Source organism: Sinohyriopsis cumingii, chromosome 7, assembly GCF_028554795.1.
Source record: "Sinohyriopsis cumingii isolate HCF-2022 chromosome 7, ASM2855479v2, whole genome shotgun sequence".
Taxonomy (NCBI): domain Eukaryota; kingdom Metazoa; phylum Mollusca; class Bivalvia; order Unionida; family Unionidae; genus Sinohyriopsis; species Sinohyriopsis cumingii.
This window is the reverse complement of record NC_142967.1, coordinates 79,140,678-79,160,363: the sequence shown is the minus strand read 5'-3', so window position 1 is coordinate 79,160,363 and position 19,686 is coordinate 79,140,678. Positions and strand designations below refer to the sequence as shown.

The 19,686-nt window shown below is 32.4% G+C and overlaps 1 protein-coding gene and 1 long non-coding RNA gene across 4 annotated transcripts in view; one reads left to right on the top strand and one right to left on the bottom strand.

Moving 5' to 3' along the window:
* The window catches only part of LOC149795599 (uncharacterized), a 51,813-nt gene extending 46,329 nt beyond the window's left edge, over positions 1-5,484 (top strand). For 2 of the 3 annotated variants that reach the window (XR_016422360.1, XR_016422359.1), the window contains exon 3: positions 3,131-5,484. This is a non-coding gene — a long non-coding RNA (uncharacterized LOC149795599). Of the gene's footprint in view, positions 1-273; positions 352-3,130 lie in introns of all 3 variants that reach the window. The other variant, XR_016422361.1, reaches the window with a different exon arrangement.
* Positions 1-19,686, bottom strand: part of LOC149795598 (protein mono-ADP-ribosyltransferase PARP14-like) — an 86,238-nt gene that overhangs the window by 39,952 nt on the left and 26,600 nt on the right. The window contains exons 5-7 of the mRNA XM_089965425.1: positions 13,692-13,913; positions 8,319-8,451; positions 1,436-1,540 (exon numbers count right to left, since the gene is read on the bottom strand). Of these exons, the coding sequence (XP_089821551.1) occupies positions 1,436-1,540; positions 8,319-8,451; positions 13,692-13,913 (460 nt within the window). The remainder of the gene's footprint in view (positions 1-1,435; positions 1,541-8,318; positions 8,452-13,691; positions 13,914-19,686) is intronic.

The following is a 19,686-nucleotide window of genomic DNA, read 5'->3' as shown; positions in this document are numbered from 1 at the left end:
ATCCTAAAGTCTATTATAATCTAATAAATAAATGCTGATGATATAACTTCTTAAACACTTTAATATTTTCAGAATATTTTACATGCACTGGCAAACTGTTCCACAGAAGTTTACCAGAATCCTGGAAGCTTTTCTTAACTTGCTCTACTCTTGTTTTGGTAGATGAAGGTTTTGGAGCATATATGATATATTGCCAATGGTTATGGTTCCATCTTTTCTTTATATTTATTGACACTTAGTATCAATTAAATATTTCATGTCTTACTTTCCCAGTATATATACAGCCACTCTTGAATTATCCATTCCATAGGAAAACAAGGATGATCACAGCGTCATGTATTAATTACTAAGGTAGGTAAATGATAAACAGTGACAGCACTATTTTATAAAGAAATTAAAATGAAAATATCAGATTGCCTTCTTCGATGAGTTATTTGTTAATATCAAAGCTACTGACTAGCTGTGTTTTTAAACTTTTCTGATTACAGCCAGGAAAGTTAACATTTTTCACTCACTATGCTGTAAATCACAATCACTGTGAAATGATAAGGTTTATGGTTTTATTCCATTTTTATACATAAACAAGAACAGTTGGCTTTTCTCCAGAATATTTAGACTTTGATTCTTAGTATTTAATGTGGCAGAATTAACACGTATATTTATCTTTGAACTTTAACGAGATGAATGATGCTAATCCAGACTTGCAGTAAATGTTCTTTGATCTTATAAACTTTTTTGTAAGGACATAAATGCTACAAATTCTTTTGCTTTAAGGTCTTGTCTGTTCTGGCACAACACCACATTGTTAAAAAAGCAGTTGGTGTGTGTGCTGATTATTGACTGAGGCAATCATTCAATTGTATGAGTTTTCTTCTCATTTTTTTTTCTCCATTTGCAGGACTAATGTTCAGTAGAAAACAAATATCTTTACTGAAAACCCGATCATTGAAATTTATCACACTACTGTTCAATGAAAAGTCAAGCTCTCCTTCTCTATCACCATTTAACCAGCTGACTATGAGCAGTATAGCCCTCAAGCAGTAGAGCCCTATAACAAGCTTAGTCAGCAACACCTGTCCAACCAAAAAGCAATGCTTAAACTTAATTGCAAGTTAATTTGATTTCATCAAGGTGTTTATCAGACACCTGAACTTTAATGGACAAACAAAACATAGTTTGATATAATGACATTTTCAACATCCGATAATCCATGTGCAATTTCTCAAACTATTTGCCATTCCAACCTCAGTTAATCATGTCCAGTAAATACAGTGTATTCAGGATCCATGATATATATAAAGTATTTTATGAATAATAATAATAATAATAATAATAATATCAGGGTAACACCATTATCTGAAGAATCACTCAAGTGTTACTAAACTCACTATCAATAATAATAATTGTAAAAGAATGTACTCTACTTTAATCCTACCTTGAAATGAAAAATCTGACCCAACACTGTTAACAATGGCATCTGTGGTTTCATTTAGGATATCTCCTGTGCTGACTTTCACTTTCATTTTTCCAACTGTGCAAACTGCAATAAAAGAAATATTAACTTTACCAGTGTCTGCATACTTTCACTTTCAAGACTGAATAATAAAATGTGTAAATAACATATATTATTTGATCTTGACATCATTTGAATGGTTGTATTTAAGAGGTTGCAAAGGAAAAACATGTATGGTTACATCCACACAAGGGCTCTAGATAAGATTTTAATGACCTGGCTATATGTAGTTATTTCACTGTTTATGACTATCTGCCTTGTTTTTTTTATTTCAATATTTCACATGTGAAGAACATATTGAGCTTGTCCAAATTGAAAGGAGAATAAACCATAATAGATCACTGATTGTGCTTATAGCAAAAGTAAGTGAGTAAAATTTTGTACACATTCAATGCATTCTAAAATGTCTTTGGCAATTTTGAAAAATATATTTGCAATAAGAGTACTATGACTGGCACATTGTATTCCTGCCCTTTCTTTAATAATCCTCTCTTTACCACCAATTGGGTATGGTTGACCCTGGGGATAACTGTCCAAGTCTAAATGATGTAAACCTTAGGCCAAGGTATGTGGTCTTGAATTAAAGATACTGAATTTCTTATTATACATACCATGAGCATGACCCCTAAGCTTTAGATCCAAGAATCTAATTGGTTCTTCTGCCAAAAGTTTAATCCATCCTCAAAGTTTGGTCATGGAACTTAATCATGAAAAACTGTCATTATGCAAAACTCATTTATCTTTGAGCCACAATGGCCCTGACCTTAGATCTTTTCACTCTAAAATCAATTAGCGGAGATGTCTGTACCATAAGTGCAAAAATATTACAGTTTGTTTGGTTTCAAACTTTAAGAAATATATGGCAGTTCTCAAGGTACACAAGAGAAACAGTCATGCAAAGTTACCATTGAAAAAGAAACAAAAAGAAAGAATATGTTATAAAAAGAAAAACTAACCATAAAAATAAGTTTGTATGCACTTATCTCTTGCCTGCAAACTGATCTTTTAAATTTCTAACACAGGATAAATCAAGTTTCCAAATAGTAATTGCTGATATACAATGAAAATCACTATGGAACTTGATAATCATGAAATAAATAGCATCTCATACACATTTGATTTTAAATGCAAGGTTTAATATTCTATATTTTTACAAAAAGATTCGTTCTCAATTAAGTGATGCTATTTTTGTGATATTTCTCCATGGATATTTTTAATCACTTCTATCCATGTTCTTATATAATGACTGTGCAAGTTTTCACTTATTTACTGTGCTAATTATTACCAATATTTTATGATGAAGCTAATAAACAATTTCACATGTAACTATCTTTCAGTGTTGAAACATGACAAGAAAACTAACTGAACTTGCAGTCTAATGATTCTTTCAACTGAACATAATTCACCAATATTTTCACATTTCATAAGAAATCATAATGAAATGACATTTATTAGAATAGTTGGCTTACAGGTCTTTTAAGAAATTTTCCATGCACTAATACATCACAGCAAAAAATGTTTGCTATAGGCAGTAGGTATTGTAACTGGATCTATATATCTTTTTATGGTTATTCAAAAAGACCATTGTTCATGATTTGTTTTCTTTTCTTCATTCAGATTCCACAAAAATGTTTATGGAAGGTGATTTGCAGACAAAATGTGATTACTCAACGATCTGCATATTTAAGAAAACTAAGAAAATTCAGATAACAACATCATCATATAGTTTATCTGGATAAGACTTGAATCAACAACAATCAGACAGTGAAGGGAAGTAGGTTAAAGAAACTTTGCTTCCATCAGTGTCCTTGAACCACTCATTAAGACACAAGAATACTTTGGCTAATAATAGGTAGAGTTGGTTCCTCTCAGGTCACAGGGACCCATTTAAATCCAAGACCAGTAGTGATTATCATTTGGAGATGAATGCTGGATGTATTACAGAGTGGTTCACAGATATATTCCAGAACTCAGTCATTGTGATGGACAGTGCATTATTATTCCCAGTGTATGACCACCATATTAATGTATGTCTCAAGGTAAAAGTATCCATGCAATTCTGTGCATGTATTTTGCTGAATTTAATACTTTAAGGGGCTTGTCTAATTACTTGCTGTAAATCAATGGATAATTTAGAACTACCATTTTGCAAGTGTCTAAGTGTTAAATTTGAGTCGGGGGCCTTGAGTGGCCAAGTGGTCTAAAGCGCTCTCCGTTACGGATCACTGCCATCTCACCTCTGTCTGCGTGGGTTCGAGTCTCGGATTCAGCCAATGTGGGTATGTGAGAAAGCTTGCCAGCAGCTTCTCATGGGTCAGTGGTTCTTTCTGGGGTTTTCCCAGGTTCTTCCTCCACCATTAATACTGACCGCCATGTATAGCCTATCATGTGCTGAAAAATGGTGTTAAACTCTATAACAAAAACAACAACAACAACAAATAAATCTGAGTCATGTTTCTAATAAGCAAAAACTGAATACATATTTGGCCAGATGAGTTATATATCAGATTATAAAAGAAACGTTAATGCTTCTGAATAACACACTGACTAACTTGTAAAGAAGGAAGTATATTTTCAAATTAAAATTACAAAGAGTTTGCTGCGTGATAAATAAAGACATATTAAAAGTACTGTAAACTAAGTCATCTAAATCCAATTAAATAATGCCAAATTACACATGTTGTCAAGTGTATAATGAACAGAAATGGCAACAAAAACAAAGTGACCATTAAGAATTTTGACATCAGGAGTAGTTTGCTAGTCAGTTTGAATTTCAGGAATAACAGCTCTCCAGCCCAATTAATCTATGTTGTGGTGTTTCACAGGGGTCTGTTCTTGGCCCTGTTCTCTTCATTCTATACATTCAGCCACTCTCAAGTGTCTTTGATCATCATCCAGTATCTCACCAATTGTATGCTGATGACACTCAAATATACAAATCTAGTCCCCCAACTAAGTTGATGCTACCATCCAAGGTGTAGAGAGGGGCATTTCTGATGCGAAATCATATCATGGATGACATGTAACAAGCTGCAGATGAATGATGAAAAAACTGAAGCCATTCTGATCACAACAAAAAGACTTTCTCATTTACATCCTTTACCTCAAACAATAAATATCAGTAACACCAACATTAAATTCACACAATCAGTACGAAACCTAGATGTTACTCTGGACAGTGCTCTCATGTTGCACCAACATGTCATGAACATATGCAAGGCTGCATATTTGAGCAGAGATGCATCAGCTCCATTTGCAAATATCTTTCAGTTGATGTGACTAAAACACTTTTGCGCTCATTAATACTTTCAAGACTGGACTATTGCAACTCAATTCTGTCTGGTTTGTCTCAATATGTACTCAAGAAACTTCAAAAAGTTCAAAACACAGCAGCTCAGATCATCCTTAGAATACCACAATCAGAGCACACTTCCCCTGCTCTATACCCTACAGTGCTATCCATTTGATCCAGAATCAAACATTAAAAAAATTCTCTGTGCTACATTTTATTGACGGACTCCAGTCCAACATATCTATCCGACCTCACACATGTGTACAGACCAGCACGATACATAACGCTCCTTTTCTGACAATTGTATACTCATTATACTCATTATTCTCACCATGAAAACAAAGCCCTATAAACAACATTATATTGCATATCAGGGTCAAGCAACATGGAACAAATTGCCCACACAGTGATCTCATTGAAGAGTGTTCTTACAACTCACCTTTTTTAGACTGCAAGAAGAAACTTAAAGATCTTCAATATTTTATGTTTTCCAATTTCACAGTGGTTTTTTTTGTAATCATATCATTATATATGGTTTTTTTATGTTATAGGTGTTGTCTAATGTTGTAAAGCCCTTAGAACTTCGAAAGATTAGGCGCTATACAAGTCCTTATTATTATTATTATTATTATTATTAATTTGTTTCTTTATAAGGTAATAAATTCAAAGTTGCATGGTTTCCATTGTGCCTTGTTCTTTTTTTTATGAAATACTTCCAAACTTGCTGCGAAAAAAAGAAATAATCGAGCACAATTTTCTGTTCAAATATTCACTAAATTGTGTCCTGAATCTGAATCAACTCAACCACCTACCGAACACTAGGTGACAGCAAGTTGTTTATTCATAACTTCAGTGGACCACAATGATGTCCTGTTTCCTTAGAGATATATAAGCCATATGTAAGTTCATTTACTGTCACAAGTGATGTCCTGTTTTCCTACAGCTATATAAGCCAATGTAATTCAGTGATGGTCTCACGCATGGTAAATTTCATGTTATAAGATGTGCAAAATTAAAACCTGAGAATAAGACAGTTGACATCAAAATCAGGTGATTTGAAATGTAGTCACATACTTTTTACCTGAGAAGCAAAATATATTGTAGTTTAAGGACTCACAGTATGTCTGCATACATGATTAAATATTTGAAAACAGGTGATTGTTAGGTATTACTGTAATCACAAATTGTGAAATTTCATAACAATATACCTAACTCTCTTTAATAATGATACTGTTTTTGTTGCTTCTAAAACTGCAACTGGCTTTACACTATGATAATCTGCATCACTGTTCTGTTTGCATTGTCAATTTATCTCTATCGGGCTTAGAGAAATTAATTTTAAGGGCTTTGAAGGGACACAACTCACATCAGACTCTCTCAGAAAAATTCCGTAAAAAGTTTTAAGTTCAACAGCATTTGTCAAGGCTGAAGACTGTATGGCACTATGTGTATTGAATGCAGCATGTGTACTATAAACAGTGTATTGCACTATATGCCTTGAATACAGAATGTGTCTTCCAACTAAATAGTGTATGGTTCTACATGTACTGAATACATATGTCTTCCACCTAATCAGTATATGGCACTAATGTATTGAATACGTCATATGTATTCCAACTAAACATTGTATGGCACTATATGTACTGAATACAGCCAAAGTTTTTATATCTGTCTGACTGCTGAACAAATCTGGTTCCAAAGTTTTCATTCCTTTTGCACCTATGAAATGTAAACAGACAATTTAAAGGAACAATAACTCTATGTAGTGTGTTGATGGAAGTTGAAAGTTAAACCTGTTATAAACCTTTGCATCAAAAGTGTTCTCAATTAAATATATTTCTTGTTCAAGATCAATTATGGTGAATCTGTGCAATGTTAAGTTATACATTTTTTTATAAATTATGTGGAGAATATAAATTGACTTCTCTGGTAAAATGTATGAAGAAAATGAAAAGATGGACTGTCAAAAATTACTGACAGAGTTAACTCTCTTGTCTAAGGCTCATCCTAATTGTCATCCAAGCATATTGCAAATCAGCACAAAAATTCCTCTTAATGATGAATGCATGATTTAGACAGTCATCATGGAAAATTAGCAATAGAGGAAGTAAGAGAAAGAGAGAGAAAGAGAGAGAAAATCAAGGATGTGAGCATGAGAGAGAGAGAAAGAGAAGATGCAGCAGAAGAAAATTGAAAAAAGTGTAGTGCTCTTTTCATAAGGAAGTGAAGTTTGAATGGCAAACACATATCATCATTCAACCTTTGTGACTGAGATGTACAGATCAGCCACTATCAGGTATAGCTTGGCAAAAGTATGTTATGTGATGAAATAACTTGCATTACATTGCAAGGGGTGGGATACCACATGTAATATTTTATAAAACTAGGTTTTTGACTCAAGATACATACAGCTGACATAATTATATTCTCAGTTTGGATAATATAATATAAACATTTCAGAAGATAAACTGAGATCATGCTTCAATATTTTTTGAATGTACAGTATTTTCATATTTTGTTTCCAATAATTGTCATAATTTTGTTTTCCTACTGATGACTGCATTGACTGTCATGTGTAGCATTAGTCATTTCAGTTCCTTTAATTTCTGCATGACCATAATTTCAGAACATTTTGTGAATTCCCTGCATTATAACCTCAACATCAGCAAGCTCATTGTTCATGAGATTTGTCACTTTGATATACATATCAGAGTCAGGTAATGTGTGCTAACTTTTGTACATATCAGAATCAGGTAATGTGTGCTAACTTTTGTATATATCAGAGGCATGTAATATGTGTGCTAACTTTTGTGTATATCAGAGGTCGGTAATATGTGTGCTAACTTTTATACCTATCAGAGGCAGGTAATGTGTGCTAACTTTTGTATATATCAGAGACATGTAATATGTGTGCTAACTTTTGTACCTATCAGAGGCAGGTAATATGTGTGCTAACTTTTGTGAGTCATACTTTCAAAGGCAATTATTAAAAAATGATGCAATAGAAATCTAAAGTAATTAGGTACATAGGATTTTCAGTTCCAAAAGATTAAAAATTACATTTTACAAAACTTACTGACCTTTAATTTGTAGACACAAATCATTGAATTAAAGTCTAGCTCCAATGTAAGACTTTGAAAAGCTTTAAGACTTTAGAAATTTCAGACAGAAACCATGCTACAAACAAAAAAGATTTTAATATAGTTTTTTACTTGGCAAATTAGAACCTAAGAAAATAAGGTTATTCATAACTACTAAAATTGGGAGCAACACGTCAGTGATGGAGGAAGGTTTACCCAACATAGACAACTTAGTATCAAGCAAAACTAGGAAAGAATTGCATTTAAGAGCATGTTTGCAGTCTTAGAACGAAACTAAAACTTCATTTTTACACTTCTTAAATAGCTGTGAATATACAAGCTCCATCGTTATGTTCAATGGACATTGTTACATATTACAAAGTTTTATGAAACTTCATCAACAAAACATATCAAAATTTAATAAAAATCTTACCTGAATCATCACTGGGATCAACTATAATACAAGAACCCATTCCTAAGACTGTTTTGACATCATGTACATTAATTGTCCTTTGCTTTCTGATGTTAGCTCTAGGAATAGTTCCTTTTAGATGATCTTGGAAGGCCTTGAATAAATAAGTAACTAATTAGCTAGAGATAAAAGCCATCATTGATAAAATTTACTTTTTGCTCCACCTTCCACCCATCCACCACACTCTGGGCTGCATTCAGGATTCAAAACCTTCTCACCATCTACTCAGCAGGGAAAGATCATATTAAATACGTGAAGGAAAAATTCAGGTGACAAGAAAAAGTTTGTTATGAAAATGTTACCATTTGCTAAAATTCACCTCCATCCCAGCAAGCTCCATCAAAGATCTAAAATCTTACTATTGTTTGCATAAAACATGATAACTGATACGATCAGTCCCTTTCAATAAAAGTAGATGGAGATCAGGTTACATGAAGAAACTAACACATGAAAAGGTGGCCCAGATGGACGATGGATGGATGAACATGTGACTTCAGTTGAAAAAATATCTTATCTTGACGATATAGAAAAAAATACAAATTATACTGGCTCCTAAATGAAAATTCCAGCCTTCCCTCTTCCTATGAAAATTAAATGGTCAGTCACTAAACAATGAAAATATTCACAAAAGTGTGGATATAAATATGCAGAATTTAAATATTAAAGTGACCCTAACTGCATTTATCACCCCAATATTATTATTTTAGTCCTTAAAAATAAGAAGACAAGAAATTGTAAAAGGTTTTAGATTTTAATATTTTTTTAAAAAAATCCTGCTAAAGTTGTCTCTATTATTTAAGTGTTGAGCAATGAAAACTCCTGCTTGGTACCCATCGGTAAACTATTAAAATCTTAACCATTAGTGGAAGCACATGAGGTAAAGAACCATCTGTGTAAAAGTTTGGTAAGTGGAATGCATTCAAAAGTCAGGTTTAGTTTACATTTCAGGAATGAAACCTTTGGATGTTCCATGAGTGTCTGCATTTTCCTGCATGAACACCTAGTTTTGTTTGTATAATCCTTTGAACAGTTTAAACTTCATCACAATGATGCAGAATGGCTGTATACACAAAAATGACATTGTATTACACTCTACACTACATGTTTCAAGGGGGCCCCGGTGGCCGAGTGGTATAAAGTGCTCTCTGTTACGGATCACTGCCATCTCACCTATGTCTGTGCCAGTTCGAGTCTTGGATTCAGCCAATGTGGGTTTGTGAGAAAGCTTGCCAGTAGCTTCTTGTGGGTTGGTGGTTCTTTCTGGGGTTTTCCCGGGATCTTCCTCCACCATTATTACTGGCCGCCATGTATAGCCTATCGTGTGCTGAAAAATGGCGTAAAACCCCATAACAACAACAACAACATATTTCAAGCATGATGCATGCTTGTCCTGCATTCAACATCTCCACACTTGGAATCAATGAGCAATGAAAAACTAAAAATACTTTTCTCTAGCAAAAAAAGTTTTAGGTTCCTAACCTTTTGGCCTTTTCACTAGGCGTTCATCAGAGGAATGAAGTCTGGAAGTTTTTACAATGACAGGAGTTCCAATCTAGAATCACAGTTTAACACGGCCTCCACTCCCCGGTTTCAGTAGCTTCCCTTATTTTTCTGCTTAGGGTATTATTATTTCTCTTATCCCAAGAAAAAGTATGCCTTGACTGCAATGCTCAACAACTGCTGTCCGGGTTTCTCTGTTGGGGTACAAGTGTTCGTTAACTCTTGTTACAATAGGTTTCTAGCAGTCTCCCCAATTCAGTCTTTTCTACTATTATCACAGTGGAGCTTATAGATGATTGAGCACTTCTTATTCACTGAAGTGTGGTCTTTTCTTATTAACTGGAGTGTGGTTCCACCATTATACAGAAGGATTTGTCATATGATCAACATTTAGTTGATCAAGTGACGTACTCCAGTCCAGACTTCCTTCCACTGATGAAGACCTTGTGGAAGGATATAAAGTTAGGAGTCCAAAACATTTTTGCTACAGAAAGGTATCTAGTTTTTAGTTTTTCAAACTGCAAATGGATGTAGTAGGTAGCAGTATTCCCTATAGAATCAATGAATATTATTTACAAATCAGCACCGATTCTTTAATAATAATTCCCAATGAAAACTAGACCTGTTAGCAATGGGTCAATTGCAAAGGACTACACTATCAGCTGCTTGACAAGGCCTTAAAAAGATGTTGTTTTGGAAATACAAAGTTTGAAGAAGGGCTTCATGTAATAGGCTGTTAACCTGCCAAATGGCATAGAGATATGTGTATGGTGGCTAGTAAAAGTGTGAATGGACAGAAAGACATACAGGCAAATGGACTGAAAAGATGATTACAACTGGGCTCCTATATCTCATCTAAATATGATTTGTTTTTAAATCAGCATCAAATATCTGTGGGAAATGAGACAAACAATTATGGCATTTTGAAGTGTTAATCATCATCAACCACTGCATCTTAAGGATCATCATCATTATTATCATCAACAACTATAATCGTAAGGACAACATGAGGTGGAGGAAAAATTTAGAAATTCAGTATCCAATTAAATGAGAGAAATTTTTATGATTGTCATATTTTTCACTCAAGCTATTTAATATTTATTTCATCAGAGCACAGCAGTAACAAAGTTGGTAGAGTGTGGATTTGTAATCCCAAGGTTGCAGATTCAATACCTGCCTATAATAGCCTTGGGAGTCTATTTCATTGCGTCTGTATGAAAGGCACTTAGCTTCCAATTCTTCCATATCATACAAGTCAGTAATGTTTTAAAAATGCCTTTGGAAAACAAAGGAATTAATAAATTTTTTGATAATAAGTTATCTACAACTGACTAATTTGTGAAATCATGGAAAATATGTTGAACTATAGAAAGAATCATCATTAGGATATACAGTTAGAGGAATATTAAGCAATTTGCTCATGTAAATTAATACCCCTGCCTTGACTTGTACACCCCTACCAAACAACATTGGTGATCTACAGCTATAATAAAGGTGCATAACCCTAGCGTGAAGAAAATGATTTGTCAACATGCATATCTGCAACAGATTACCACAATATGTACTAAGTTTCACAGCAATCCAATAAAAATACAAATATTTACAAAATTATGCCATAAATTGCATCTAGCATATGTTACCACAACTATTCCCCACATTTTTAACAATCACTATTCAAGTATAGGCTACCTGGTAATACTTCCCACCTGCGATCCTTGTCTACCAAACAGTATTAAATTCCCAAACCAAATAAGGAGTTATTTGAAAAAAGTTTCCAATACTCTGGAACTCTGCTCTGGAATAGTATTCCAGTTGAGATTAGAAATGCCCACTCTATTTCCTTCTTCCAAACCCAATATATCCAGTGGCTTCAGAAATGCAGCTAAAATAAATAAATTCCTTTGTATGAGGGCCTCAAGGCAGACAACTTCTTAGCTAATTGTGTTACCCTCTTTAAATAAGGTCATTATTATTATTATTGTTAAAAAGCACAAAGATGAGCATGTCCAATGATGACCTTCATATGTATAAAATTTCATAGCAATCCATAAAAAAAATTGGCAGAATAAACTGTAGGACCAGTTATGCTAATAAGATTGTCATGCATTGCACTAACCTACACTACAAAAAGGGCAATAACTCTAACAAAAATATGTGCATCTCCAGGTGGTGGCCATAATATGTACCAAATTGTATCACAATCCATAAAAAATCTATTAAAAAAATGGGGAATAGTTGTGGTAACAACATTGGGTCAAACACTGAATGAAGCTACAATACAAATAGAACATTAACTCTTAACCAAAATTATTGAAACAGAGGCATCTCGATATACAAATCTTCAGATGATAACCATAATAGTTTTTCAAAAATACGTATGCTTTCACTTTGTGATTCAAATCTCCTAGAGTAGTTATCCCCTGAAATGCTAAAATTAGATTTTATAACAATAACTGTACACAATGTTTCACAGTTTACTTAATAACAAAATACTTTTCAAAAGATTTCATTGAATAATGGGCACACTCCCCCAATAGCAAGTATCGCAAATGAGGCAGGAAATATCTGCACCATATACCACGAAAATTCACTATTAAATTTTCCAGCCATTCTAAGGTGGATATCTGGAGATACCATTCAAGACGGCATATAAGGCTGTGTCCGCAAACTAAGAGATGCATTATAATAAGAAATAAAGAAAAATGTGGCTTTTTATATAGGACACAGCCTAATATAGCACTCCCAAATCAATCGAAGAAAAAATAAGAATCAACACACCATAGACAAACGAAAAAAACCCACTAGGTATTATTTTAAACTTTTTTAAGACACCAATTCTTATTTCATCTCTAAGATAAAGCAGCCAAATTATGGAATTCAATAAAGTTCGTTTAGTTTTTTTTTTTTCTCTCCAAATTAAACCTCTAAAATAAAGAGGAATAATTAGACAAACCAAGGGGAACTGATATTTGGTATAGATGCTGTCCTTACTCATATATCTATAGCAGTGATTCTCAAACTAGTGTGCCGCAAGAGATTTGCAGATGTGCCGTGGAGTTTTGAAAAATAGTTAAAATTGCTAGCGTTTTGAAACCTTGAACATATTGAAAAATTAAATGGTAAATCAATGTCGCTAAAGTTAAAAAAGTAACATATATAAAAAGTCTGTCATTCACTGGTTCATTTCGTAACGCGAGACTTTTGCGAGATCTCTGGAGAACTTGATCGCTATAATAATTTCGTTCTTGGAGGTTGAAAAAACAGACTTTATATTCTCTCTTCATGACGAAATCTGGTGGCTGAAGGTTCAATTTCTCTCCAATTTATTCTACAAATTAAATTCACTAATTTAAGTCTTCAAGGACCATCAGAAAACATCATCACTGCAACATCAAAACTGAAGTCATTTGATGAAGAGTTGTCACTGTGGCAAAGTATGGTCTCGAAGTGAATCCTCGACTTGTTTTTCGACTTTGGAGCCTCGCTTCAATCTGATTTACTCTCGAAAGCAGGCACATCCTTCACATTAAATTTAAAATTAAATATATATGTAAAAATAAATAAGTTCTTCACCACAAAAATTGTTAAATCTTTTCAGGTGTGCCGTGAAAATTGTTAGATCTTTTTGGTGTGTCGCAAGACAAAAAAGTTTGAGAAACACTGATCTATAGCATACACACACTATAGCAAAATACACATAGCAAACACAGGACATAAGGAACCTCTAGCAAAGGCAACTGAGCCTCCATTATATACATGTATAGTCATTCATGATCATACACAAAGACAGACAGACAGAGAATATAAAATTGCCACAAAATAAAGTTTACTCACATCCTGTGTAGACTTGTCTTTGAAGAACAGAACAAACTTCACATTTGTCAATGAACTTGAGGTATTTTTCTTGGCCCAGTCACCAACAGTATCATACATCACCTTAGCAACCAGATCTGCTGGATACCTGAGGTATCCACTTCCCATGGCTGGCATTGCTATGGATTTACAACCCTTTGTAGCTGCCACCTGCAATGCTGCTGTTATCACATCAGAAAGAGCCTACAACAAAAGGATATATCAGAATATAATAATATACAGACCTAGAAAATTATTTACAATAAAATGGACAAACAACACACAATCATACATATTTATTATTTTAATTCTAAAAGGAGAACCATAACGAGTTTTAGACATTTTGCATTCAGATGTCAGGACATGCAGATTTTTTTTCTCGTGTGTAAGTTATTAGAGGAACTAGCATAATAGCCAAACTGTGAACACCTATACTTGCACACATAAGTAACTTCCTGAGATGATCTTTCACCTCACTACCTTGTTTTGCTCAGATAATTGCAATCCTCAGTAAATAAAAATAATCATCATTAAAATAAAAGTTAATAAACAAAAGAGTACATAAAAGTCATCCATGTGACAATTAGGATTCTAAAAGTTTCCTCAAGAAAGAAAAAAAAATTATTATAACAGGAACAGGTCTATGGATACAGACGTGCAACTGCAATTTATATAAGAAAATGTGTAAGTTTCAGATATTACCAGCACTACCATTGTAGAGAACTGTATGAAGTTACTTCCACAGAAAGATTGCACTCCAATAAATTTTACTTATGTATTGTACTTATTGCAATATTTGTATTTTTTGTGTTCAGGCTATTTCTATTGTGGATGGAGATAAAGCCAGATAAAGAAATAAACATTACTGTAAGAGTTTGAACCTAAAATTTTAATAGTAAACCAATCAGTTTCTATTGAAATAAATATTACTGTAATAGTCTGACTAACATTTTAATAGTAAACCAATCAGTTTCTATTGAAATAAATATTACTGTAATAGTCTGACTGTAACATTTTAATAGTAAACCAATCAATTGCTATTGAAATAAATATTACTGTAATAGTCTGACTGTAACATTTTAATAGTAACCAATCAGTTCCTATTGAAATAAATAGTACTGCAAATAGTCTGTAACATTTTAATATAAACCAATCAGTTTCTATTGAAATAAATATTACTGTAATAGTCTGACTGTAACATTTTAATAGTAAACCAAACAGTTTCTATTGAAATAAATATTACTGTAATAGTCTAACATTTTAATAGTAAACCAATCAGTTCCTATTGAAATAAATATTACTTTAATAGTCTGACTGTAACATTTTAATAGTAAACCAATCAGTTTCTATTGAAATAAATATTACTGTAATAGTCTGACTGTAACATTTTAAAAGTAAACCAATCAGTTTCTATTGAAATAAATATTACTGTAATAGTCTGACTGTAACATTTTAATAGTAAACCAATCAGTTCCTATTGAAATAAATAGTACTGCAAATAGTCTGTAACATTTTAATATAAACCAATCAGTTTCTATTGAAATAAATATTACTGTAATAGTCTGACTGTAACATTTTAATAGTAAACCAATCAGTTCCTATTGAAATAAATAGTACTGCAAATAGTCTGTAACATTTTAATATAAACCAATCAGTTTCTATTGAAATAAATATTACTGTAATAGTCTGACTGTAACATTTTAATAGTAAACCAATCAATTGCTATTGAAATAAATATTACTGTAATAGTCTGACTGTAACATTTTAATAGTAAACCAATCAGTTCCTATTGAAATAAATAGTACTGCAAATAGTCTGTAACAATTTAATATAAACCAATCAGTTTCTATTGAAATAAATATTACTGTAATAGTCTGACTGTAACATTTTAATAGTAAACCAATCAGTTCCTATTGAAATAAATAGTACTGCAAATAGTCTGTAACATTTTAATATAAACCAATCAGTTTCTATTGAAATAAATATTACTGTAATAGTCTGACTAACATTTTAATAGTAAACCAATCAGTTGCTATTGAAATAAATATTACTGTAATAGTCTGACTGTAACATTTTAATAGTAAACCAATCAGTTCCTGTTGAAATAAATATTACTGTAATAGTCTGACTGTACCATATTTATAGTAAACCAATCAGTTCCTATTGAAATAAATAGTACTGCAAATAGTCTGTAACATTTTAATATAAACCAATCAGTTCCTATTGAAATAAATATTACTGTAATAGTCTGACTGTACCATATTTATAGTAAACCAATCAGTTCCTATTGAAATAAATAGTACTGTAACATTTTAATAGTAAACCAATCAGTTTCTATTGAAACATTATGAGCACAATAAGAATTTGTTGTAAAGCATCCACCAGAATTACCATCATGTGGAAATTTTAATTGGTGACCCATTTAATAACCCACAAATTAATTGCTGCTCTATTGTTGTAAAAGTTTGTCCAATATTTATTTAAGGCATACAGTAGTAAAATGATCCATTCCTACTGAAATAAAAATTACTTAAAGAGTATGACTGCAGCATTTTAATAGTAAACTGACGAGTTCCTGCTGAAATGATATGATCAGTAAAGGATTTGTACTTAGACAAGCATCAGAATTACTGCCAAGTAGACATTTTAATTTAGTTGAATATTTTGGACTCTTCAATCACATAATGACCTGGGCCAAATTAACTTCTTTACAAAGATGTCAATCAACCTGATGATTTTAGTAATACAAGCATGAAAATGCATCTTTACAAAGATGTCAATCAACCTGATGATTTTAGTAATACAGGCATCAAAATGCATCTTTACAAAGATGTCGATCAACCCAATGACTTTAGTAATTCAGGCATCAGAATGCATCCTGACAAAGATGTCAATGGACCTGATGACTTTAGTAATACATACATCAAAATGCATCCTGACAAAGATGTCAATCAACATGACGACTTTAGTAATCCAGGCATCAGAATGCATCTTTACAAAGATGTCAATGGACCTGATGACTTTAGTAATCCAGGCATCAGAATGCAACTTTACAAAGATGTCAATGGACCCGATGATTTTAGTAATGCATCTGAATGCACCTTTACAAAGATGTCAATCAACCTGATGACTTCAGTAATCAAGGCATCAGAATGCATCTTCACAAAGATGTCAATAATGATTGCAACTTGCTCAAGGGATGGATTTTACCAAAAGAATGATCAAACTAAAGAAATGTCATTGAACTCCTTGGTCATTTTTTCCCAGTGCTTGAAGTTGACATATTTTTTATAGCTTTTATGTCTTAATTTTGGGCATAAGTCAGTTTATGAACTTTCTGCTTTTTCAAAAGAATATGTCTACCAATGACACCCATACTATGTGAACATCAAAATCTCAAGCATTGTATTTTTTACAATGACAATTGCAGATGCAGTATATATACAGTTTTGGCCATTACAGTCTAACAAGGTCTCATCTGCAAGAGAGTTGATGTCATCACTTTTTGGACACATAGAATTATTCACCATGGAATTGCAATTATCACTCTAGTGAAAATGAGACTAAAATTTCCCTGAAAAAGCCTTATTTCACCAAAATAATGGTATTTCACATAAATTTCAGAGATTTTGCTAAAATTTCAGAAAATATCAGACTTTGTGATTGAGATTTTAAAGAAATAATATCAGTGAGCAATAGTACTTGACTGATATAAAAAACTAACCTTTATTTCATTTTAATATAATTTATTTTTTACTTCTTTTATATTCTGAATGATCTTCAGAAAAAGTATTTCCTGTTTTTGATATCTATAATTTTGTTCTTTGTTTATGGAATAGTAACTTCTTTCCACATTTTTTCTTATGTTTCCTTTTATTACAGCTTGAATGGGGCTTAAATGCCTGCAGACAACAAGATTGTTTTCTGTTTTAAAGCAGAATTCTGCTTTTCTCCTTACTTGAATCTGATTTTCCTCAATATGGATCATTTTTATTTGTCTCCTATCAAGTTTTCAAATAATGATCTGTTTGGTCCCATTCAGTATTGATCCTTATATTATTTAAAAAATGGCTGCTGTAAAGAGCTTTCTGATTGGTCAATAGTATGTACATGTCCAATGGATTTTCATTTAACAGAAACTGATATGAATAAGTATGCTTGCCAAGCATGGTGTTTTGAATTTTCCAGTGGGACAGTGACACTGATACAAGAAAGTTTGAACAACAGCTTGAAAAGTGTGTGGAAATGAGAATGGCTTAAATGTAAAGTTGATAGGAATGTAATTGGTCAGTTTGTAAGAAAACCAAATATCAGGACTAGAATTTTGCAATTTTTGCTATAAAGATTAGAACTTGTACCAACTCTACAGTAACATCTAATGTCTTAAATAAGAAGGGATTCGACCAAATTTGGAAGTTATACATTTCCAAACTGATTTCCTTCCAGAATTTAAGGAGGGGCAATGTATAGATCACTGGTGGATTAATGATGATATTGTTGCCAGACACCCATGTTTATCAACGATGGTCATATCTTTGTAGAGTTGTTTTCTTGGCCCACAAGTAGAATCATCCTTCAATTACTTGAGTGGTATTAACTATTATATTCTAGTTGTGTTAGAATCCTGAGGAAAATCAGTGCAATTATATCATAATAATTGCTTGTCATGGCTGCTTATGGATTGAGGGCTCATTCAATTCAAGGTATCAAAACAACATCAGTTTGTACATTCAGAAGTCAAGTCTACAGTACAACTCCCATATCTCGTGTATGTAATAAAAGCTGTATAATTATTAATTAATTTATATTGAAATATTACTGTGGTTAATAAAAATCTGCATAATTCATATCCACTATTTCATTGGAAATCTTTTGAAGTGTCAGTAACAATTTACTGAAATTACAGTAAAATAGTTTATAGTATATCTGAAATTTTACTATTTAAGTAAAATTTCACTGGCAATTTAATGAAATTTTAGTGAATGTTTTGGCAAAACATTTTAGTGAAATGTCACCAAAATTCTAGCAAAATTCTAGTGACATTTCACCAAATTTCAGTGAAAGTTTTAGTCAAAATTTTGCGAAATCTCAACAAAATGTCAATGAAATTTTAGTGAAATCTCAGCAAAGTTTCAGTGAAAGTTTTGGTCAAAATTTTAGTGAAATCTTGCCCAAATTTCAGTAAAATTAAAATTTCAGTCATATTTTCACTAGGGCACATTCATTAAGAAGGTATGAATACCTGTGGAATGTAACAATAATAATAATAATAATAATAAAGACTTTATTTAGAGAAGGTAACTCAAATTAGTTACAGAACTAATCTACATTGTGGCCTTCTATCTGTTATGTACAATATATACAGTATATACAACATGATGTGATGAGTCTGGCTTGACACTAAATAATTAATTTAAAATTCAAAGTATCAAGCCTGGAACACATGTACAGGCATCAGTGAAAACATAAACATATATAAAACTTAAAATATCATCCTGCATTGAAAAATTCAGCTATGAAAATGATGCAAAATTACAGAAAAGCAGGCAGTATTTTTTGTACTAGAACTGTCCAATTTTCTAAAGATTTCATCTATTTAAGACACTGATTATGAAAAGAAGAAATGCTAGGAGCCTGCCTTATGTCACTGGGAATGTTGTTCCATACCAGTGGACCAGTATACTGAAAACTTTTTTTAAAACAATTCCTTCTATGGCCTTGGCATAATGTAATTTTTTCTTCTTATGGACCTTAAATTTGGACTACTTTCAGCATCTCTTTGGTGAATGATATTGCTTAGATAGACAGGAATGTCTTTTCTGGATACTTTATACATCAATTTGGCCTTTCTAAGAAATGTTCTTTTAAGTATTGTTAAAACCTTTATATTATTCACTGCATCCTGAAAATTGTCTTTACATTGATCTAGAATTAAATGGCAAGCCCTCTTTTGGAGTCTTAAAAGTGTTGTTATGTT